General features: G+C 27.9%; 2 protein-coding genes across 8 annotated transcripts in view; one reads left to right on the top strand and one right to left on the bottom strand.

Annotated features, from left to right (window-relative positions):
* Positions 1–342: 342 nt before the first annotated feature.
* Positions 343–21,257, bottom strand: LOC130898748 (CREB-regulated transcription coactivator 1). 6 transcript variants are annotated; one of them, XM_057808236.1, is made up of 11 exons: positions 20,901–21,251; positions 19,203–19,343; positions 13,315–13,509; positions 12,988–13,251; positions 9,283–9,393; positions 7,599–7,643; positions 7,367–7,483; positions 7,072–7,245; positions 3,314–3,545; positions 1,214–1,382; positions 343–1,137 (listed from the first exon to the last, which is right to left on the bottom strand). In XM_057808236.1, the coding sequence occupies exons 1-10, from the start codon at positions 21,012–21,014 to the stop codon at positions 1,225–1,227; spliced, it is 1,551 nt and encodes a 516-aa protein (XP_057664219.1). In that variant the 5' UTR covers positions 21,015–21,251; the 3' UTR covers positions 343–1,137; positions 1,214–1,224. The 6 variants fall into 6 exon arrangements, with proteins under 6 accessions (XP_057664219.1, XP_057664223.1, XP_057664222.1 ...); XM_057808240.1 differs by lacking the exon at positions 19,203–19,343; XM_057808239.1 differs by lacking the exon at positions 9,283–9,393.
* A 1,405-nt stretch (positions 21,258–22,662) lies between these two features.
* Positions 22,663–25,949, top strand: part of LOC130898704 (ion transport peptide-like) — a 39,148-nt gene continuing 35,861 nt past the window's right edge. Inside the window, exon 1 of one of the 2 annotated variants that reach the window (XM_057808170.1) lies at positions 22,663–22,898. The gene's annotated coding sequence lies outside the window, so the exon portion shown is untranslated. Of the gene's footprint in view, positions 22,899–25,475; positions 25,673–25,949 lie in introns of those variants that run through there. The other variant, XM_057808171.1, reaches the window with a different exon arrangement.

Raw genomic sequence — 25,949 nt, forward strand, 5'->3', positions numbered from 1 at the left:
TTGTGCGATTATGAAGTATACGAAAGGGTTGGATAAAGGTAGCGGCCGGATTACAGGGTGGAGGATAATATTGAATGGAAAAACTTCCAAAATTGAAAGATACAACAAAGAATTATGGAAAAATCATGAAAATCTTAAGGATTTCGTAATTTTTTCGTTTTTGTCAACTTAATCAATCTTAAATCCGCAGAAAGCTTCTTGTATACATAGAATCGGAAAAAAAAACGTTGAAAATAGACAAGATTGAACGAAAAAACTTTAATAAACATCATTAAAGCTGTCAAAAATGACAAGTTACAATGAATTATCAAAAAATCTCGGAGAATTCGATTTTTTTTTCGGTTTTTGACGCAAAAAACAATTTTTTAGGAGGTTTTGTCAACTTGGGGGGAAGAAAAACGGTTAGGAGGAACGTCTTTGATCAAATTGGGGAACGGAGTATAGTTTTCTTTAGAATTTAGTTCATTGTCAAGTTTGAATCCAAAAAAAGCTCCTTGTAGAAACAGAATCGGAAAAACGACGAAAATATACAGGATTGAACGAAAAGACATCCAGAAACATCCTAACAACTGTCAAAAATGACAGATACAACACAAAATGATGAAAAAATCGTCGAACTTGCCAATAAAACCAATTTTTTCCGTGTATTTTCAACCCCAACGAAAATATACAGGGAGAATCACGATGTATGATTATGAAATGGTCCAAAATCGTTGAAAAATCATATTTTTTCCAAAAAATAAGTAATAAAAAGTGGATTTGTGCGTTTTTTCATAAATTCCTATAAAAAAATTGTTCGTAAATAAAAAAAAACCTAAAGAATAAACATTTATATAAATATAATAAAATATATAATAAAAAGTTCAAAAATTTGCATCTTTACAATGCGTAATTCACTAAAAATATTCATTTTGTTCTTAGACGTAAATATTTTTAAAAACTTTCAATTCAAACAAAAAAATAAAACTAAAAAAATTCAAAAAATCCGTTTGCAGTAACAATGACGGTAATTTTTTTTTTGGTTGGCCACACTATAAAGTCACTAAATAACTGATCACACGTAGTTTCATTTGGAGATATTTTGAAAATCCACTAAAGTAGCACAAACAGCTAGAATAGAAATTCGGCAGTGAATTCCTGCGAAAAATGAAAAAAAAATTGGTTTTCGACTAGCCCTCGTATATAGTGTTCGTCGCGATAAAAGTGAACTCACCGTTTTCCCGATTATGAGCGATGATCTAATCGGAAATGGTCTTCGACTATTTCCGATATGCCTATCGACGAATTCGTCAACATTTGAAATTCGTCGAAATCTAATGTGCCCAAACCTTCTTTTAACGATTCGTCAAAAATGTCCGTCCTACCATCGTCGCCCGAAAAATCTGTAAATTATTATCTTGTCAATGGTTGTGATCCAGAAATTTCTAGAAACGTCGATTTTTGGAGTAAAAAAAGTTGGGCGAATGGGTAATGTTCGAATTTGATTACGAATGCCCCGAAAAATTCGCTAGAAATTTCTAAAAACGTCGATTTTTGGACTAAAAACAGTTGGACGAATGGGTAATGTTCGAATTTTAATACAAATACCCCGAAAAATTCGCTAGAAATTTCTAGAAACGTCGATTTTTGGACTAAAAACAGTTGGACGAATGGGTAATGTGCGAATTTTAATACGAATGCCCCGAAAAATTCGCTAGAAATTTCTAAAAACGTCGATTTTTGGACTAAAAACAGTTGGACGAATGAGTAATGCGCGAATTTTAATACGAATGCTCCGAAAAATTCGCTAGAAATTTCTAAAAACGTCGATTTTTGGACTAAAAACAGTTGGACGAATGGGTAATGTGCGAATTTTAATACGAATGCCACGAAAAATTCGCTAGAAATTTCTAGAAACGTCGATTTTTGGACTAAAAACAGTTGGACGAATGGGTAATGTGCGAATTTTAATACGAATGCCCCGAAAAAATTCGCTAGAAATTTCTAAAAACGTCGATTTTTGGACTAAAAACAGTTGGACGAATGGGTAATGTGCGAATTTTAATACGAATGCCACGAAAAATTCGCTAGAAATTTCTAGAAACGTCGATTTTTGGACTAAAAACAGTTGGACGAATGGGTAATGTGCGAATTTTAATACGAATGCCCCGAAAAAATTCGCTAGAAATTTCTAAAAACGTCGATTTTTGGACTAAAAACAGTTGGACGAATGGGTAATGTTCGAATTTTAATACAAATACCCCGAAAAATTCGCTAGAAATTTCTAGAAACGTCGATTTTTGGACTAAAAACAGTTGGACGAATGGGTAATGTTCGAATTTTAATACAAATACCCCGAAAAATTCGCTAGAAATTTCTAGACACGTCGATTTTTGGACTAAAAACAGTTGGACGAATGGGTAATGTGCGAATTTTAATACGAATGCCCCGAAAAATTCGCTAGAAATTTCTAAAAACGTCGATTTTTGGACTAAAAACAGTTGGACGAATGAGTAATGCGCGAATTTTAATACGAATGCTCCGAAAAATTCGCTAGAAATTTCTAAAAACGTCGATTTTTGGACTAAAAACAGTTGGACGAATGGGTAATGTGCGAATTTTAATACGAATGCCACGAAAAATTCGCTAGAAATTTCTAGAAACGTCGATTTTTGGACTAAAAACAGTTGGACGAATGGGTAATGTGCGAATTTTAATACGAATGCCCCGAAAAAATTCGCTAGAAATTTCTAAAAACGTCGATTTTTGGACTAAAAACAGTTGGACGAATGGGTAATGTTCGAATTTTAATACAAATACCCCGAAAAATTCGCTAGAAATTTCTAGAAACGTCGATTTTTGGACTAAAAACAGTTGGACGAATGGGTAATGTGCGAATTTTAATACGAATGCCCCGAAAAATTCGCTAGAAATTTCTAAAAACGTCGATTTTTGGACTAAAAACAGTTGGACGAATGAGTAATGCGCGAATTTTAATACGAATGCTCCGAAAAATTCGCTAGAAATTTCTAAAAACGTCGATTTTTGGACTAAAAACAGTTGGACGAATGGGTAATGTGCGAATTTTAATACGAATGCCACGAAAAATTCGCTAGAAATTTCTAAAAACCATCGATTTTTGGACTAAAAACAGTTGGACGAATGGGTAATGTTCGAATTTGAATACGAATACCACGAAAAATTCGCTAGAAATTTCTAAAAACGTCGATTTTTGGACTAAAAACAGTTGGACGAATGTTGAATATTCGAAACAAATGAAACGAGACACACACACACACACACACACACACACACACACACACATTGAGATTACCTGTGAGTACGATTTCAGGTAAACTGGTAGGTGTATTCGGCGTCGTCCTCAATCCTGGCGAAGGAGAAGGATACACTAATTGTTGCGGAGACGTACTGTAATATCCTGCATCGGTGGTCATCATTTCTATACTGCCGATGGGGCTGGCGTTTTGTATATTAGAAGGCGAATGCGGTTGATGTTGAGCACCTGTCGATTGGTCCACGTAAGACATGCTGGTAGGAGGGTCCAACTGAATAAACCAACAATTTTACACTCATAATTCGAAATTTTCCCACTTTTTTTGTCATAACAAACGAAAACGAAAGTTAAATGACAAAATAACAAATTGGAGTGGGACATTCCGTATATATTTAAATGTATTTCGAATCAGATATCACGGTATTAACCTCGATGAGTTATCGAACACCCTTCTAACAAGCGATTCGAACGATCTCTTTGAAAATTTCGAAAAAGAAAAAAATAATTTTCGCATATTTCGACTCACCCTGTATTAAATTTAACGAATATCGAATAAATCGATAATTTTACACTCAAATATCCGAATTTTCAGTTCAATTTTGAAATTATCACCGCAATAGATCGTTATAATAATTCACTTTTTTTTTATTATACAGAACGTCACATTACTTTGTCGATAATTTTTAAATACCCTGTATAACGTATCGAAACTTTCTATAACGCAAAAACGATTTTTTTTAAATCAAACGTCGAAAAAAAAAGCATCGTGGGATGTAAGAAAGAAATTTCATACATCAAACGCATCAAAAAGAAAATAATTTTTCATTTGATGTCGGAAAAATTACAGTGTTGCCGCTTTTATACGTCACCGAAACCGTAGTTGGAGAAAAAAATTAAAGGAATCGAATAACAAGCGTCTAATTCGACCATTGATGCTCGATATAAGTGGGACGCTTTGACACATTTTCCGTAATAATACAGGGTAAATAAAAATAATGATATGATATTAAGGAAATTTTTATTGAAGGAGAAAAATAAATTTTCCGCTGTAATTTACCAATTGAAAGTCGAAATTATAAGTCTCCGGGTTCGTATACGGTGATTAATTTTTTTGCGTGCATACAGTGTCGAGCAAAAATAATTATTTTGTGGGTCACATAAAAATAAAATAAAATAATTCAAAAAAAAAATGTTATGACGTGATAAGGTTAATCACCTGCAACTGCGCACTCCAGGTGCAGCCTGATTCCAATAGGCTCGCCACCAGCTGTGCCCAGTCCTGACAACACACACACCCTCGATGAAAATGATCAATGGAATTTCGAAAACAAAACCAAAAGTTAAATATTTTGGAGCATTTATAAAAGTTTTTTTTTTGGAAAAAAATGAATTTTCTTGAAAACATTTTTGCTCGTTGATGATATTTAACTTTTAGCTTCAAAATGTTAGTATGTAGAAATGTTTTACCACCTATTGTTCACTTTTATTCAATGTACCGGTTGTCCCCTTCTAAGTATAATTTTTTTTAAATTTTCTTACGAATTTTATGGAATTGAAAATTGGTGTTTTCAAATGAACACACTGTATATTTTACTTGATTTAATAGACGGTGCTTTTTTATTATTTATTTTCGAGATATTTTGGAGAATTCAAAATTTATTGCCAAAAATAAAAAATATTTCATATTTTTTTTAAATATATTTTTCAGTCAAAAAATTTGAAAATACGAAAAAATTTAAATTTTCTTCTAACTATCGCGGAAATAATAAAGGCATTTTCGAGATATTATGGATATTCGAGATAAATCTAAAAAAATTGATAATACGAAAATATCTGACGATTTCGATATAACATGAAAATTTTTAACTGTATAATTCATTAAAACAAAAAAAAATAAAATCAAAGCATTTTCGAGATACTTTTAATTTTTTTAAAATTTTGAAAAAACCACTATTGATGCAAATATACCGAAAATGAGCATGTACACACTAAAAATCGAATTTTCTTCCAATTGTCTCAAAAAAAAACAGAAAACGAAGCATTTTAGAGATATTTTGAATTATCAAAAACTTACGAAAAAAAACTATTATTCCAAACATACTAATAAAACAAAAAAATAAGCATTTTCACAATAAAAATCGAGTTTAAAAAAAAAATAAAAACGAAGCAGTTTTCGAGATATTTCGGAAAATCAAAAAAAAATTCGAATAAACCACTATTTCTCCAAATAAAGGGAAAATACTAAGAAAGCAAGAATTTTCACACTAAATATCAAATGTCTACCAAAAGAAACGGAAACGAAGGATTTTCGAGATATTTTGAATTATCAAAAAATTTCGAAAAATAAAAATATCAATTTAATTATATTGAAAATACGAAAAAACGAGCATTTTCACAATAAATATTCAATTTCCATCAAAAAAAGAAAACGAGGCATTTTCGAGATGTTTTGAATTTTCAAAAACTTTCGAAAAAAAAACTATTATTCCAAACATACGGATAAAACAAAAAAATAAGCATTTTCACAATAAAAATCGAGTTTAAAAAAAAATAAAAACGAAGCAGTTTTCGAGATATTTCGGAAAATCAAAAAAATTCGAATAAGCCACTATATCTCCAAATAAAGGGAAAATACTAAGAAAGCAAGAATTTTCACACTAAATATCAAATTTCTACCAAAAGAAACGGAAACGAAGCTTTTTCGAGATATTTCGAATTTTCAAAAAATCTCGAAAAAACCACTATTCAGTTAATTTAAAAGTATGAGAAAAAAACGCACATTTTCATACTAAAAATCCAATTTTAACCCAAAAAATGGCAACAAATCAATTTTCGAGATATTTCGGAAAATCGAAAAATCTTGAAAAAACCACAATTTTTCCAAATATAGGGAAAATACTGAGAAAATAAGCATTTTCACACTAAATATCCAATTAGATCCAAACAGAAAAGAAGCTTTTTCGAGATATTTCGAATTATCAAATAATCTCGAAAAAACCACTATTAATTCAATTGTATTAAAAAAGAGAAAAAAACGAGCATATTCTTATCAAAAATCCAATTTTCATCCAAAAAAATGAAAACGAAGCATTTTCGAGATATTTCGAAAAATCAAAAAATCTCGAAAAAACCACTATAAATTCAATTATATTGAAAATGAGAAAAAATCGGGCATTTTCATATCAAAAATCCAATTTTCATCTAAAAAAAATGAAAACGAAGCATTTTCGAGATATTTCGAAAAATCAAAAAATCTCGAAAAAACCACTATAAATTCAATTATATTGAAAATGAGAAAAAATCGGGCATTTTCATATCAAAAATCCAATTTTCATCCAAAAAAATGAAAACGAAGCATTTTCGAGATATTTCGAAAAATCAAAAAATCTCGAAAAAATCACTATTCATTTGAAGATACCGAAAATACGAAAAAAATCGAGCATTTTCACACTAAACATTCAATTTTCATCCAAAAAAAAAAACGGAAAAGAATTTTTTTCGAGATATTTCGAATTATCAAAAAAATCTCGAAAAAACCACTATTAATTCAATTATATTGAAAATGAGAAAAAATCGAGCATTTTCATATCAAAAATCCAATTTTCATCCAAAAAAATGAAAACGAAGCATTTTCGAGATATTTCAAAAAATCAAAAAATCTCGAAAAAATATTAATTTGGAAATACTGAAAATACGAAAAAAATGGAGCATTCTCACACTAAAAATCCAATTTCCACCGCGATTTCGACCCCCCAAAACATCATCAAAACAAAATAATCATTTCGACAGCCACTCACCATTGATAATTGTTCGAAATGTTGTTGAAACTGCGACGTCGGTTGATTGATCACGTGATATTCATTGGGTAAAGGACTAGTAGCTCCGGGACTACAAGGAGCCGAATGCCTACCAGGACTAGGCGACGATTGGGGACTCGGCCTCGGACTTCTATAGGCACCGGTTTGCTGTAACTAGAAAACAACTTCGATTCCGAAAAAAAAAAAACAAAAAAATAAAATAAAAAAAATAAAATAAAAAAAAATTCGAAAAAAAAAAGATTTTTTTGTTTTAGAATAAATTTATGGTAATTACCGTGGGCGACGGCGATGTAGAGGGGCATTGTTGTTGGTAAATTCCGCTCAAGCCCGGTAATTGCGCGTAATTCGAATTATCCACCATATTTACTAAATTCTTATCTAATTGTATATTCTGCAAAAAAAAAATTTAAAACGAAATAAATAAATTCCTCAAAATCCCCCATAAATATCGCGTTTATTATTGGAAAAAAATAAAAATTAAAAAAAAAAAAAATAATTTTGCCCACCTGTTGATGTTGATACCTGTGATTAAATGGCACTGTTAACTGATTCTGCAACAATATCACAAAAAAAACATGCAAAATAAAAAGAAAAAAAAAAGCTAAATGAATAAAAATTATACCGTCAAAATTTTATTTAACATATAGTTTTCCAAACACCTCGTATATATATATAAAAATAATATTTTAATTAGTTTGACGGTATAATTTTTCTAAATTTTGTGCGAAAAAAGTGTTAATGGATTTTTTTTCAAAATTACGTGAGTCATAAAGTTCAAAAGCCGGTCCTGACCAACAACGAAATGTGTGGGGATGTTTTTAATGGAATTTTATCAATTTGATACTTTGGAAACACCTCGTATAAGAAAAAGAAAGTCATTTTACAAATTGACGATTTTTTTTCAAAATTACGTGAGACAAAAAGTTCAAAAGCCGGTCCTGACCAACAACGAAATGTGTGGGGATGTTTTTAATGGAATTTTATCAATTTGATACTTTGGAAACACCTCGTATAAGAAAAAGAAAGTCATTTTACAAATTGACGATTTTTTTTCAAAATTACGTGAGACAAAAAGTTCAAAAGCCGGTCCTGACCAACAACGAAATGTGTGGGGATGTTTTTAATGGAATTTTATCAATTTGATACTTTGGAAACACCTCGTATAAGAAAAAGAAAGTCATTTTACAAATTGACGATTTTTTTTCAAAATTACGTGAGACAAAAAGTTCAAAAGCCGGTCCTGACCAACAACGAAATGTGTGGGGATGTTTTTAATGGAATTTTATCAATTTGATACTTTGGAAACACCTCGTATAAGAAAAAGAAAGTCATTTTACAAATTGACGATTTTTTTTTCAAAATTACGTAAGTCAAATAATTCGAAAGCCGGTCCTGAACAACGACGGAGTATGCGCGTATCATTTCAACCAAATTAGAACGAATTTAATTAATCCATTATCAAATTTTTTGTAGCAATAAAATCGAAATTTTGTTTACAAAAAGAAAAATCAAGCATCACAACAACACCCACTACATAATTTTGCGCATTTCGCTATAAAAAAATAATTAAAAAAAATCAAATTACTATAATAACAACAAATATTCATAACATCCAGTGATTATCCGTTCAATCAAATCACTTGAATAACAGATAGAAATGAATAAATCAACTAGATTAGCATAATTTTCGTAACACCCTATATACACGTATTTTTTTTTAAATAATGTCACAAAATGCGCAGAATTTGAAAATGTACAAAAGTGAAATTTATTTTGGCTTTACTAGATGCAAATATCTCGTATATTATAATTATAAAAAGTTAGGTTAAGTACGAAGTTTTATTATTTATAAATGATTCAATTGGATATTTAATAATTTTGAATTAACCTCGTATATAAATTTTTGAACTGAAAAAACTTTTTCATATAAATATTTCACAATAATTGTGAAAACAAATTCATTTTTGAGGGTTTTATTTCACTTATTTTTAAATCACTTAACGTGAGGTTTGATTAACATTCGACAGGTGACAGTCTAGTAGAGTTTTAGCGGGAATTTTGAAAGTTAAACGTTTAAGCGCGTATATTTTTATGAAAAAAATATACGTGTGTGTTTTTTAGGGGGGGGGGGGTTAAATTTCACTCTTGTAGGGGTTTTTAAGGGTGGAAAAAATTAGAAAATAAACCTACCGGGTGGGAATTGGTGAAGTGAAATCGGTTTTGTGGTCTAGCGTTCAATGGTATACTCGTGGGTGATAATGTTGAGGGGCTCGTGTTTAAGGGACTCGTATTTAAGGGACTCTGAAAAGGAATTTACTGGATCAAACTAGAAATGGTGAATTTTGTTTTTTTTCGTATAAAATGGAGGGGGAATTAATTTTTTTTTCTTTTTCCCCTATAAATATGTATTTTTTTTTATTTAAAAAAAATTATCAAAAATAAGAAAAATGGAAACAAAAAAATTGGATAAAATTTTGAATGAAATATCGAAAAATTTTTCAAAACAAAGGTTTCTCCAACAAAAAACTTTCGAAAATATGCAAAAATTCTTCAATTTAATTATAAAAAATGAAAAACCTCATTGAACTTTGAAATAATTGAAATAATTTGGAAGCAATAAAAATATTCCAAATAAATAGAAAAAGATGAGAAAATTGAAAAAATAGAGAAAATTGGAAAAATCGATTAAAAATTAAATAAAAAGAAAAGAATTATTGAATTTCGAAAAATTGAAAAAAATAGAGAGCAGAAAAATTAAAAATAGAAAATTGATCAAAAATAAAAAATTCAAAGAAATCGATTGATTCAAAAACATTTGAAAAAATGGAAAAAAAAATTCAAAATATGAAAGAATTTTAAAAAATTAAAAAAAAAACAAATCAATTTTGAGAAGTGAAAAAATTGAGTACAAAATAGAAAAAATTGAAAAAAATTGGAAAATTTCAAAGAAATTAGAAAAATTTAAAGAAATTGAAAAAAAAATAGGAAAATTGTTCAAAAATGAAAAAAAACAACGAAATTCAAAAAAGTTGGTAGAAATTGATCAAATCGATTTTTGTATATATTAGACTCGATTTTGGTTTATTAGAATCGAATTTGGTATAATAGAAGTGATTTTGGTATAAACTATGATCGATTTTGGTACATTAGAATCGATTTTGATGAATTAGAAACGATTTGGGTACGGAAGAATCGATTTTGGTAATGTTACATTCGATTTTGTTATAGAAAAATCTATTTTGCTACATTTAGAATCGAGTTTTGTATAAAAGAATCGATTTTGAGATATTATAAACGATTTTGATATATTAGAATCGATTTTGTTATAATAGAATTGATTTTGGTATAAACTACAATCGACTTTGGTACATTAAAATCAATTTTGGTATATTAGAATAGATTTTAGTACATTAAAATCTTTTTTTGTATATATTAGACTCGATTTTGGTTTATTAGAATCGAATTTGGTATAATAGAATTGATTTTGGTATAAACTATGATCGATTTTGGTACATTAGAATCGATTTTGATGAATTAGAAACGATTTGGGTACGGAAGAATCGATTTTGGTAATGTTACATTCGATTTTGTTATAGAAAAATCTATTTTGCTACATTTAGAATCGAGTTTTGTATAAAAGAATCGATTTTGAGATATTATAAACGATTTTGATATATTAGAATCGATTTTGTTATAATAGAATTGATTTTGGTATAAACTACAATCGACTTTGGTACATTAAAATCAATTTTGGTATATTAGAATAGATTTTAGTACATTAAAATCTTTTTTTGTATATATTAGACTCGATTTTGGTTTATTAGAATCGAATTTGGTATAATAGAATTGATTTTGGTATAAACTATGATCGATTTTGGTACATTAGAATCGATTTTGATGAATTAGAAACGATTTGGGTACGGAAGAATCGATTTTGGTAATGTTACATTCGATTTTGTTATAGAAAAATCTATTTTGCTACATTTAGAATCGAGTTTTGTATAAAAGAATCGATTTTGAGATATTATAAACGATTTTGATATATTAGAATCGATTTTGTTATAATAGAATTGATTTTGGTATAAACTACAATCGACTTTGGTACATTAAAATCAATTTTGGTATATTAGAATAGATTTTAGTACATTAAAATCTTTTTTTGTATATATTAGACTCGATTTTGGTTTATTAGAATCGAATTTGGTATAATAGAATTGATTTTGGTATAAACTATGATCGATTTTGGTACATTAGAATCGATTTTGATGAATTAGAAACGATTTGGGTACGGAAGAATCGATTTTGGTAATGTTACATTCGATTTTGTTATAGAAAAATCTATTTTGCTACATTTAGAATCGAGTTTTGTATAAAAGAATCGATTTTGAGATATTATAAACGATTTTGATATATTAGAATCGATTTTGTTATAATAGAATTGATTTTGGTATAAACTACAATCGACTTTGGTACATTAAAATCAATTTTGGTATATTAGAATAGATTTTAGTACATTAAAATCTTTTTTTGTATATATTAGACTCGATTTTGGTTTATTAGAATCGAATTTGGTATAATAGAATTGATTTTGGTATAAACTATGATCGATTTTGGTACATTAGAATCGATTTTGATGAATTAGAAACGATTTGGGTACGGAAGAATCGATTTTGGTAATGTTACATTCGATTTTGTTAAAGAAAAATCTATTTTGGTACATTTAGAATCGAGTTTTTTTATAAAAGAATCGATTTTGAGATATTAGAAACGATTTTGATATATTAGAATCGATTTTGTTATAATAGAATGATTTGGAAATTGAAATTGGAAAAATCGATTAAAAATTAAATAAAAAGAAAAGAATTAATGAATTTCGAAAAATTGAAAAAAATAGAGAGCAGAAAAATTAAAAATAGAAAATTGATCAAAAATAAAAAATTCAAAGAAATCGATTGATTCAAAAACATTTGAAAAAATGGAAAAAAAAATTCAAAATATGAAAGAATTTTAAAAAATTAAAAAAAAAACAAATCAATTTTGAGAAGTGAAAAAATTGAGTACAAAATAGAAAAAATTGAAAAAAATTGGAAAATTTCAAAGAAATTAGAAAAATTTAAAGAAATTGAAAAAAAAATAGGAAAATTGTTCAAAAATGAAAAAAAAAAACAACGAAATTAAAAAAAGTTGGTAGAAATTGATCAAAGTTTAAAAAAATTGAGAAAAAATTTGAAGATCTAAGGAAATTAGAAAATCGATCAAAAATAAATATAAAAAATTCAAAGAAACCGATAAATTCAAAGACATTTAGAAAAATGGAAAAAAAATTTAAAAAATTGAAGAATTTTAAAAAAATGAGTACAAAATAGAAAAAACTGGGAAAAATTTGTCAATTTCAAAAAAATCAAAGAAATTAGAAAAATCAATTCATAATTAAAAGAAATTTAAATGAACCGATTAGAAATTTTAAAAAAATAGAGAAAATAAAAAAAATTGCAAAAAACCGTTCAAAAATAAAAAAAACAACGGAATTCAAAGAAGTTGGAAAAAATTGATTCAAAATTTGAAAAAAATCGATCAAAATTAAAAAATTGAAAACTGAAAGAATTTAAAAAATAAAAAATTAAAAAAAAATGAATGAATTTAAAAAAAATATTCAGGTTAGAGGGGATTAGAGAAAAATTAAGCAAACTGAATAAAATTTTAAAAAAACTTGACGAAAAATAAAAAAATGGACGAAAAATTAAAAAAATGGTGGAAAAATAAAAAAACTTGTGGAAAAATAAAAAAAAATTGAAGAAAAATAAAAAAAATGGACGAAAAATAAAAAAAAATGGACGAAAAATAAAAAAAATGGACGAAAAATAAAAAAAATCAATACAAATCACAGATACTCACAGAACTATACTGAGAGCTATCGTGATCTTGATCCAAAGGATGTATCGGCGATGAAAAATCAACGTTCGTCAAATCTGGCAGAGAACCGGTATTCGCAATGGGCATTTGTCCCAAATTGGGATCGTGCGTCGAAGGGTGTATACTGATACCAGGTACTCGAGATTGCGACGGTATATCGCAACTGGATTTTGGTCTCCTATCCGGTCCGTTCATCATCTGTATAGGCCAACATCTATTCGAACAATCGTTATTTCTATCCAAACCCTGTATATATAAAAATAAAAACGAATCACTTAACTACTTAACCCTTATCATTTCGAAAATTACCTGCATGGTACTTTGATGTAACGCCGAATCGCTATTCGTTCTTCTCCACCCCGTATCTGTGGGGGGACTTAAATAATACGGGGACGTATCCAAACGTCTTTCGTGGGGTTTCCTCATCGGACCGCTCTGAGATAACGTCCTACCTCGTACTTCTACTCTATTACCGGGCATTTTCCGAGAACGACACGATTCGTCCTAAATTTGATTAACATTAGTCTATAATGTATAATAAAATCGATTTTGGTAAATTAGAATCGATTTTTGTATATATTAGACTCGACTTTGATATGATAGAATCGATTTTGGTATATTAGAATCGATTTTGGTACATTAAAATCGATTTTGGTATGATAGAATCGATTATAGTATATTAGAATCGATTTTTGTATATATTAGACTCGATTTTGGTATGATAGAATCGATTTTGGTACATTAAAATCGATTTTTGTATATATTGGACTCGATTTTGGTATATTAGAATCGATTTTGGTATACTAAAATCGATTTTGGTAAATTAGAAACGATTTTTAAATACAAGACACGATATTAGTATATTAGAAACGATTTATGTATATATTAGACTCGATTTTTGTTTAGTATGAACAATTAGTGTATATTAAACTTGATTTTTGTATATTAGAATAGATTTTGGTAGATAAGAAGCGATTATGGTATATATGAAACGATTTTGGTACATAAGATACTATTTTAATACATTAGAATCGATTTTGGCACATTAGAAACGATTTTAAGATGTTAGAAATGATTTTGGTACATAAGAATCGATTTTGGTAAATTAGAATCGATTTTGGAACATTAAAATCGATTTTTGTATATATTAGACTCGATTTTGGTTTATTAGAATCGATGTTGATGAATTAGAAACGATTTGGGTACGGAAGAATCGATTTTGGTATGTTACATTCGATTTTGTTATAGGAAAATCTATTTTGGTACATTTAGAATCGAGTTTTTTATAAAAGAATCGATTTTGAGATATTAGAAACGATTTTGATATATTAGAATCGATTTTGTTATAATAGAATTGATTTTGGTATAAACTACAATCGACTTTGGTACATTAAAATCAATTTTGGTATATTAGAATAGATTTTAGTACATTAAAATCGATTTTTGTATATATTAGACTCGATTTTGGTTTATTAGAATCGAATTTGGTATAATAGAATTGATTTTGGTATAAACTATGATCGATTTTGGTACATTAAAATCGATTTTGATGAATTAGAAACGATTTGGGTACGGAAGAATCGATTTTGGTAATGTTACATTCGATTTTGTTATAGAAAAATCTATTTTGCTACATTTAGAATCGAGTTTTGTATAAAAGAATCGATTTTGAGATATTAGAAACGATTTTGATATATTAGAATCGATTTTGTTATAATAGAATTGATTTTGGTATAAACTACAATCGACTTTGGTACATTAAAATCAATTTTGGTATATTAGAATAGATTTTAGTACATTAAAATCGATTTTTGTATATATTAGACTCGATTTTGGTTTATTAGAATCGAATTTGGTATAATAGAATTGATTTTGGTATAAACTATGATCGATTTTGGTACATTAGAATCGATTTTGGTAAATTAGAAACGATTTTGGTATATTAGAATCGATTTTGGTACATTAAAATCGATTTTTGTATATATTAGACTCGATTTTGGTTTATTAGAATCGAATTTGGTATAATAGAATTGATTTTGGTATAAACTATGATCGATTTTGGTACATTAGAATCGATTTTGATGAATTAGAAACGATTTGGGTACGGAAGAATCGATTTTGGTAATGTTACATTCGATTTTGTTATAGAAAAATCTATTTTGGTACATTTAGAATCGAGTTTTTTATAAAAGAATCGATTTTGAGATATTAGAAACGATTTTGATATATTAGAATCGATTTTGTTATAATAGAATTGATTTTGGTATAAACTACAATCGACTTTGGTACATTAAAATCAATTTTGGTATATTAGAATAGATTTTGGTACATTAAAATCGATTTTTGTATATATTAGACTCGATTTTGGTTTATTAGAATCGAATTTGGTATAATAGAATTGATTTTGGTATAAACTATGATCGATTTTGGTACATTAGAATCGATTTTGATGAATTAGAAACGATTTGGGTACGGAAGAATCGATTTTGGTAATGTTACATTCGATTTTGTTATAGAAAAATCTATTTTGCTACATTTAGAATCGAGTTTTGTATAAAAGAATCGATTTTGAGATATTAGAAACGATTTTGATATATTAGAATCGATTTTGTTATAATAGAATTGATTTTGGTATAAACTACAATCGACTTTGGTACATTAAAATCAATTTTAGTATATTAGAATAGATTTTGGTACATTAAAATCGATTTTTGTATATATTAGACTCGATTTTGGTTTATTAGAATCGATTTTGGTATATTAGAATAGATTTTAGTAAATTAGAATCGATTTTGGTACACTAAAAACGATTTTGGTAAATAAGAATCGATTTTGGTATGTTACCATCGATTTTGTTATAGAAAAATCGATTTTGGTACATTTACAATCTATTTTTGTATATATTAGATACGATTTTGGTATATTAGAATCGATTTTGGTATATTAGAATGAATTTTGGTACAGTAGAATCGATTTTGGTATATTAAAATCGATTTTTTTATATATCAGACTCGATTTTGGTAAATTAGAAACGCCCAATTCAGAACGCCCGATCAGATTTTTCATGAATTTATCGAGGATTTACGTCAAAATAATAATTTAATAAATTCGCACCATTAACTTCGTTAGGTCCATCAGGTATTCAAAGAATTTAACGAAGCAACTCACGTTTTTAAAAAAACGACGCTATTTCCTCGCCACTCATTTTATTTGGTAATATACAGGGTCGATCACTGATATTGCGAAAATGTACGAGGCGAAAAAAAATTTTTTTGCAATATTTACACAATAAAACGAATGTTTCCCATAGAAATATCATCATGTGGTATTTTTTTTGGTATAAATATTACGGTTTTTAACATATGTGACCGCCAAACAAATTTTAAACATCAATAGAAAAAAAAATTTCAAAGACAAACATCCAATTTGAAAAACACACATTTACGTGCGTAAACAATTTTTTTTCCAAGATTTAGAAAACAAAATATACCGGTCCATGAATAAAATGTAGTATATATACAGGGTGCGGACAAAAATACAGTATGAGACAGTGAAAAAAAAAAAAAGAAAAGACGTTCGAAGGTAGCGTAAATTTTAAGGTTAAACGCATTGTATTGGTCGCGCGGAAAATCGAAACTTAATAATATTACATTAAGCACGATAATTCGAGAACATACCGGACGTCCATAAAACAAATTCGACTCAAAAGGAAGCGCTCAAAATATACCATTGAATTGAGTCATTTCGCCTTTAGTGTAGTACATCCGGTATATATTAATAGCAGCGTTCCATACAAGACGCCGAATTTCAACGTGGTTAAATATATTTGATAGTACAGGAAGGTAAATTCGAAAATTGTCAAACAATATAAATTTTCCTAGAGACGCGATAATAAAATTTTCAAAAAAAAATTTTATCATTCATTAAAATATATCTTTTTATCTATCGATTGCAGAAAACGGCATCTCAAAATTATTAATATTAAAGAAAAAAATAACAATTGAAAAATGTGTATGTAAATTCAATTTACGCGGTCGCCATTTTGAATTTTCAAAATTTGAAAATAACAACTTTTTTAGAAACATTTCCTCTATATTTCCATATAATATCAATTTGATTGTGTCGTTTTTACTATATTTATAACGTAAATAAGAAAAATTAAAAAATTTTCAACATTTTTCGAAAAATTTGGGACCTAAAGAATTTTTTTCCGGAAATTTATTTTCATCGTGTTAAATTTCATGAAATTTCCTACAATTTTGATATTTACAATTTTTTTGTACGAGCCAAAACGAAAAAGTTGTAAAAAGACTCAAATTTCGATTATTTTCCCGGACTATAAAGCGAGTCATAATTCACGATCGTGTTGTGTTTCCCTGGATTATAATTCGTGTCTAATTCACAATAAAACGACCATAGACAATTTAATTTAAGCAAAACTAATGCCTATAGAAAATCTAATAATGAAATTCCATAAAAACTAAGCTAAAATAATTATTAGATGCATATTATAGAAAATTAAAAAAAAAATCTACAATACATACATTTTTCAAAGTGCACATGCTATTTTTTTCACATAAACCATTAAAAAAACATTAGAAATATCTTAAAAAATAAAAAATTTTGTATTATTCAAGTGTTATGTCATATTTCAAGCAGATATAAGTGACGCGCGCAATATTGACATAGGTAATCAAGATGGCCGACTTCCGACTTAGATGATATGATCTCGGAACAAAAAATTCCATGATACCGACTGCATGGGTAATTGAACTAACAAAAAAAATCGATTCGACAATCGATTTAATATTGTATTACCAATAAAGAAAGGTTTATAAACGGAGGGCGACGAAAATAACACGTTTTAAAATCCGTTATATATTAGTAAAAAAAAATAGGTGATTATGTGAGATTTAAAATAAAATTGAAGCTGAAATAAGTTTACATGAGTCATTAAGTCCCGGAATTGCTTAATACTCATTTTTTGTACGTTTGAACTACTTTTTAATGTTTATTTTCAATTTTTTAGATACATTTGAACTACTTTTTGATTATCCTGAAGAACATTGATAACTCGTGGAGACTTTTCCTGCAGGAATCTTTGTTTTTGGTACATTAAGACTATTATTCGATTTTTCTAAAGAATATCGATCTATTTTGGTTAAATTTCACCTACTTTTTGGTCTTCTCCCTACAGAAATTTTGGTTTTTGATAAATTTCAACTACCATTCATCTTTCTCATGAATATTGATCGATTTTGGTATCTTTGAACTACTTTTCGATCTTTCTTCTACAAAAAAAATCTTTGTTTTGGTACATTTGAACTACTATTCCACCTTTCTAAAGAATATCGATCTATTTTGGTTGAGCTTTAACTACTTTTCGATAATTTTTCCACAGAAATCTTTTTTTCGGTACATTTCAATCTTCCACGTACAAAAATAATTGTTTCCGGTACATTCAAACTACTAGTCAATATCTTTTCTAAAGACATCTTTGTTTAGGAAAAATTTAACTATTTTTCGATCATTTCCGTACAAAAATAATCGTTTCCGGTACATTTGAACTACTACTCGATCTGCCCAAAGACTATCGATCGATTTTGGTGAACTTAACTACTTTTCGATCTTTATTTTTTACAGAAATATTTGTTTCCGGTACATTTGAACTACTATTCGATCTCTTCCCAAAAAAGGTTCGCTTTTGGTACGTTTGAACTATTTAACGATCTTTATTTTTTTATTTATATAGAAATTATTGTTTCCGGTATATTTGAACTACTTTCGATCTTTCCAATCAAAAAATAATTGCTTACTGGTACATTAGAACTACTTTTCGATCTTTCCCGTCCAAAAATAAACGTTTCCGGTACATTTCGACTACAATTCGATCTCTTTTCCTAAAAAATAGTTTTACTTTTGGTACATTTGTACTACGTAACGGTCTCCATTTTTTTTATATACAAAAATGATTGTTTCCGGTACATTTAAACTACTTTTCGAACTTTCTCAAACAAATATTTATTTTCGGCACATTCGAACTACCAGTAGATCTAATAAAATCGATTCGCGAATCGATAAAAAAATCGATACGTCTACTACTACGTCGAAAAATAAAAATAAACGTATTCGATAGGGAATTACTGACCCATGCTCTATTTAATCTACTTAACATCTATTCTATCTACTTTCATCACCTTTGAGAAAAATTTCGTTTCGGGTCGCTTGTTACTAAGGGAGTCTGCGGTGACGTTCGGCAGCGACCCCCCTTTGAAAGCACCAAGCGATTGCGTATTGATGCGTAGGGTATTTTTCGACGATTTCCTTTCGGGAATCACCTGGAAAGTCATCGAGATACTCATATATACATTGAATCGTTCGACAAACATCTAATTTATCATACACGGTGTTGTTCGATGTATAAATTGTTCGATCGTAACGATTTTCATTATCTACTCATCCTGTATGTCTTCGAGAAACATAAATCATCATATAAATCGATAAATTTTGGAAATACTCACGAAAAAAAAACGGATAAGATCTAATCTGGTGATTGAGATGACCGTAATAACGATCTCTATACATTAGGATCGATTCCGATGGCATTAGCATTATTTTGATATAATACAGACTATAGGGAGGTAGTATGACCTGTAAGACCCTTATACATACCAAAAAACGAAGTAAAGCTATCCCCATTCATTCTAATACACACTGTATACAAATTTTGAGATCGATAAACCTTCTGATGCCAATAACATTCGATAATTTCCGAATTACGAGAGAAGAAAACAATTTTCAATACAAATAAAGTGTAATTTTATCGATTCCACCCTGTATAGTTCGATATTACTCATCAAATTCGATATAGGAGAGGAAGTCGGCCATTTTGATTACGTACGCGCGATGTTTACGTCACTTGACGCATGACATATGACACAAGTCCTCATTATATGAGCAATTTCGACGTATTTAACCAAAATGACAAACTTCCCCATTATTTGGCGACATCCAACACGTGAATTCTTTCAGAAGGATTTCAGTCAACTACATTGCGAATACAGGTGAAAATCAATAAATTACAGCTAGTAAATTCTAGACATACGTTTTCGTAATCATTTACATTGCGATTTCCCCCTGTATAAACAATCTGGAATTGTTTTAATAATTTGACCTTCGATTTTAAGAGAAGTCGTTAATTTCTCACAAGATTTTGTTTTCAGTTTAGTCTATATATTTGGATTTAATTATTTATTAAATGAGATAATTCAGATATAAGGTCATATGTAACAATACCATTAGAAATTTTTGTTTATTAGGTTTATATTTTCACAAATTTTGTATTCGATGCAACAAGTACCATTTCGAAAGACATACACACAATCAAGTAGAGAAAAAAAACCAATGTTTATCGAATAAAGAAGAAAACATCTTATTTAACATTAACAATAAATTTTATGTAAATTTACGTACGGATTTTGTTTATAAATTAAAATCATGAACTTCTTTACTTCAATTCGAATAAAAGATAACAAAATATGTATTTCAACAAAATAAATCCTGAAATGAACCAGCTAGGTGCTTATTTTTATATTAATTTGTAAATGAATAACGAAAAAAATAACGTATAAATATTATTCATTAAATTGTTAATGTCGCATCATGCTGTACTGATGTATTGATTGTTACAATACTTTCTGCAATGTTTTATTGCCAAAAAACATTCTAAAACCATCAAAACCCTAACAAAATTCACTTATAACTAGCGATTTATCCCTAAATTATATTATAAACAACACAAATAAAGAAACGTTAAAATTATAGGAAAGAAGCAATGGTATATATTGTTTACATTGTTATATACAGCAAGAGTTTTAAAATATTCATTTACTCACCTTTCCCTTGACCTCTTTAACTTCTCTCATTATTTTTTCGAAGGCTGCCGTCTCTTCTGCTTCCCTATGGTTGTGGAGGGCTATTTTTTCACTAAATTTTCTTGGATTCGCCATGACTGCTCAATGTTACTATAGCTATTAGCGAAATTGACACTATTAACACTTAAAACAACGCGCATGCGTTAATTCTTTTGAAAAATAGGCGCTAATGTAAGATATTTTGAGTTTTTTTCGTAATTATATTAAATAATTTTGTATAATTTACATCCATACATCCATTGGAAGTTTTTATACATTGTTAGGCGCAATATAAAAATGACATAAGTTCGTTCGTCCGTCTGTCAACTTAACAACTGTAGTTTGACATAATCGAAATTGAAAAATCGATATTATTATTATTTCGAACTGATATTTCAATATATAAAATTACTCATTATATTCATTCACTATAATCGATTAATTTATTTTTTTAATCGATGCTAAAATGACCTTACAAAAATTATATAAATAAAATATACAATTCATATTATGATTATTGATATATTAAATAAATGAGGTATAGGTATAAAAAGTGATTGAAACTTTATTTAAAGTATAAATATTATAAATTTATAAAACGGGTTGTCTAGCTCCTAGTACTTAACAAAACATTATTCAATTTAATCATAATTTATTCTATAATAATGGTCTATTCTGATTATATACTTTTTATAAATTTCATTTTAATACGTTAAATAAATGAAATATATATTAAAAGTTAACACAAACGTGATTCAAATTGTAGATTTTGTAAGATGTGTTGCCTATATTGTAATACATATATATATATATATATATATATATATATATATATATATATATATATCTTTAAAAATATCCAATTTATAATAATTTATCCTTTATTAATGATCAATTTCGATTAAAACATCTATAATTTTGTTATATACAGTGTGTTTTAGGTTGAATTTCAATTGAGATCTTCAATAGTTTCAACTAATTGTTTCTCAAGACTATCAATAGATGGCTCTGTTTTAGTTATTATAATTATCGATAATGGACGTTATGTAATTTATTCAAACAATAGATATTTTCAATAATGATATTTTAAAAATATATTCAACAAAGGCATTAGCTTACAAAATGAATAGATTCAATTATTTTATTGTTTCTGAACGTTTTGTAATACTGACATACCCAGATGATATTTGTTTAGATTATTATGTAAAAGCACACGTCTGCTTAGAATATTACTTGTATAATTATTAGAAGGATTAAATACTTCAATTTATTGTACACAAAGCAAAAAGATAATTAAGTAATTAATGAAAAACAAGCTCACAATATTCTCTCTATATTTAGTATACAGGGTTTACCATTACTTTTAATAGTAATATTAAATTTTTAAATACAGTTTTTTGGATTTGGGAGGAATGTTTTGAAGTGTAATAATGTATTTCACACTTTTGTAATTAGGGTTAACGGAAAATGGGTCATTACATAGTTATTTACTTTAAAAACGACGTCTACGTATATACGAACATTTAAGTAGACCTCGTATACAGTGTATTTGAAAAAACTATCAATTATTTAGGAATTCAATGAAAATGAACGTCTTTTCGTTTTTATTTTTACGATTATATACCGAAATAATGTTCTATAAATCCTTCAAATCAACTTCTCGTTACGACTCTGAGTCTAAGTGCCCAAAGACCAGGTCATGGGACTGTCATATTATAATAAATTATATCCTGTATGCTTTGATTCATACTCAGTCGGTCTGCATGTTAAACTCAAACATTTTTCGTAAATTTTAACGTTTTTAACAATCGATTTGTTGTTTTTCTCTATTTATACTTTGTAAATTATGAATTATTGTGAATGTTCCGTTGTTAAAAATATAACTTTGTCAACCTACATAAGGTTCGAGTTGTTTAAAGTCGGTTTATTATACAGTGTTTACTAAATTTTCGTAAATGGGTACTGGTTAATAATATATTGGTAAGTATTACTATTATTTCATTATAAAACTCGTAAAATTATACTATAATACGTTAAAAAATTTTACAGGGTGGTTTATAATCATTCTCATCTAATATTAACAACATTTAGAATAGCTCAACTTATTTAAATGTAGAAAAAAATTGAATAATTGATTAAATTAAGTATTATTGCATACCACACGTGTTTATTTCACTTTTATAACTATAGATGTCGATCAAGTCGTGTTTTGAACACTCCTCGTATTATATATTATTCAAATTAACTTCGATTGTATATCAAAACACATTCAATATATAATTTTATATAATTATTAGTCCGGTCCTGTCCACAATAATTATAATGAGTTGTAATGAATCAATTTAAAAGTATCTATGATTCAAATAAATTTTCGCAGTTTCGGAAAACGACTGTTTCTAATTACTTTTCCTGTTACAAATATTTTTCTATTAGATTCTTAGTATTTACGATTGTTATTGAAGCCGAAGCAATAGATTTATCAGTAACTTCATAGGAAACCATTTTAGAATTTTAAACAATCACCTCGTACATTTACAATAACAAATCTTCGAAACGAAAATTTTGATAATTCACATATTTTTTCCTTTACCGATATTACGTTATTCTAAATTGTTCTAAATTTGTTATTAAAATTTATATTTACTTTAAATTATTAAAAAAAACTCATTCAACATTTTACGCATCATAAAGTTATAGACTAGACTATTTGTATTGTTAGTTGCATAACTTCTAGTAGTTTCTAAATGACACCCTACCATTTTTATGAATAAACCACGTGTTGAGGTATATAAACGAAGTATTAATGACAAAACAATAATAAAAAAACAATACAAATAAAGGAATATTAGACTTATATAAAATGTATATTCTTTTATGGTACGTTTCGAATATCGTTATACCTGCATCGTATTGCATCATCCTTCTAATAAATAAGATGGCGTACGTTGATAACCTCAGCAGGTAAAATACTACCTGCATCGAAATATCACGTTTATTTTTCTTAATTCTGGTTCCCTACCTATTTCCTTTCAAATATTATGTCGTAACATGAATTCTCCGTTTATGATTACATTACTTTTTCTGTTACGTCATTTTTTTTTAATTGGTATTATTGAAAAGTGCTCTCTAATGTTTCTGTTGCAATTTATTGCGGATTGGAATAAGACGTTAAGAATGCGTTCGGTAAATCGATGCTAAATAAAAATTTCGCTACAAATATACAGGGTCAATCATTTGTGCTAAAATATTACTTTCTGTTCAGGAACTAATTCAGAAAGTAAATATTATTGTTTGTATATTGAATATTCTAGAAAACCGTGTAATATCTAACGATTGATTATACAGGGTTTTTCAAAACTGATGCAGCACGTAATATCGTCGACATATTTACAGATCTGTACTAAGGGTTTGTTTATAATACAGAGCAAAGCACAAGTGTATATATATTAAGTATATAGGGTGTTTCAAAGCTGATGTAGTACGTAATTAAACATATTAATATCGTAGACATATTAGCAGATCCGTATTAAGGATTGGTTAATATTTTAGAGTAAAGTACGAGGACTATCTAATAATAATTTAGCATTTTTTAGCTTGTGAAATTTTCTACAATAAACGATTTAGTATATAGGGTGTTTCAAAGCTGATGTAGTACGTAATTAAACATATTAATATCGTAGACATTTTTGCAGATCCGTATTAAGGATTGATTAATACTGTAGAGTGAAGTACGAGGACTATCTAATAATAATTTAGCATTTTTTAGCTTGTGAAATTTTCTACAATAAACGATTTAGTATATAGGGTGTTTCAAAGCTGATGCATTTAGTTAAAAAACAAACTAAAACGTATACTAACACAAATATTGGAGTTATATACGCAGGATCGTACTAAGGATCGGTTATTATGGAACAAAAATGACGGGGGGTATTTAAAAATGTTCTAGAATTAAAAAAAATTGTATATTGAATGTTGAATTCGATTGATTTGACTTAGTGCTGATATAGGATGATTTTTTACTGTTGGAGGATGTTTTTAAACTAATTTCTTATATCTGGAACTTTGTTAAATGGATTCTACGATCTCGAAAACGCTCAACTAACGTGTTTTTATTAAACGATTCGTGAAAAAATTTAGAGGAGATGTTTTAAATGATTTTACATCATTGAATCTTCACAAATATTGAGGAGTTTTAGGGAAGACGGTCGAAACGTACTGATACATCCATTGAAGTTGGTAAAAGTTTAAAAAAAAAATCGTAAAATTCTAATTTAAGATCAAAATACGTTCCTGTCGATTTATATAATTCAAACTAACCCCGTACGAATATAATTTATCGAATTTTCAAATAGTTTAATGGATATACAAGGTGGATAATTTAATATTTGATCAAAGCAACAGCGTTAATTAGAAATCTGTGATATGTAACGAATAGTTTGAAGAGAACGAATTAAAAGGGAAAAAAAGGAATTTGAGCGTCCTCTATAGGATAAAAAATATGTTATATACTTATATATATATATGTATATATATAAACATTCGAGATTGTGAGGCAGTTGTGAAGCGTAAACCGCAGGATCTACGTCAAGATCGAGTTTGCATTCTAATTTTTCGTATTTTTTCCAAAGTAGTGGATTAAGTGTCGAGAAGTGGTTGTTTGTGCGATTTTTTTTTTCAAAAACTAACGTCGACACGTGCATTTATCGGCTTTTCTACGGGGAGGATACAAAATTAACACTAATTGCTTTTTACAGGTACGTAATAGTTAAAATTTAATAAATTTTTATTTATATATTTTACCAAAGCCAAATTTGAATATTTGTTACATACAGAGTGTCATAAAAATCAAATTATAATATAAATATTCATTAGAAATCATTAAAAAGTCCTTTTACAACTTTAAATAACTCCGAAAGTATCCTGAAACAATTGCAATAAATTATATAGAAAATAATTTGCAATATGCTTTATTTTAAGTACTTCTTTTATATTTGTAACATAAAACACCCTCATCTTCATAGAAAAATATAT

The sequence above is a fragment of the Diorhabda carinulata genome, chromosome 10 (genome assembly GCF_026250575.1).
Source record: "Diorhabda carinulata isolate Delta chromosome 10, icDioCari1.1, whole genome shotgun sequence".
Classification (NCBI taxonomy): domain Eukaryota; kingdom Metazoa; phylum Arthropoda; class Insecta; order Coleoptera; family Chrysomelidae; genus Diorhabda; species Diorhabda carinulata.

Coding starts and splice junctions, on each gene's coding strand:
- LOC130898748 (XM_057808236.1), bottom strand. CDS start 21,014: ATGGCGAATCCAAGAAAATTTAGTGAAAAAATAGCCCTCCACAACCAT. Junction 13,252..13,314: donor TACATCAAAGTACCATGCAG/GTAATTTTCGAA, acceptor TTATATATACAG/GGTTTGGATAGAAATAACGA. Junction 3,546..7,071: donor ATTTCGAACAATTATCAATG/GTGAGTGGCTGT, acceptor TGGTTTATTCAG/TTGGACCCTCCTACCAGCAT.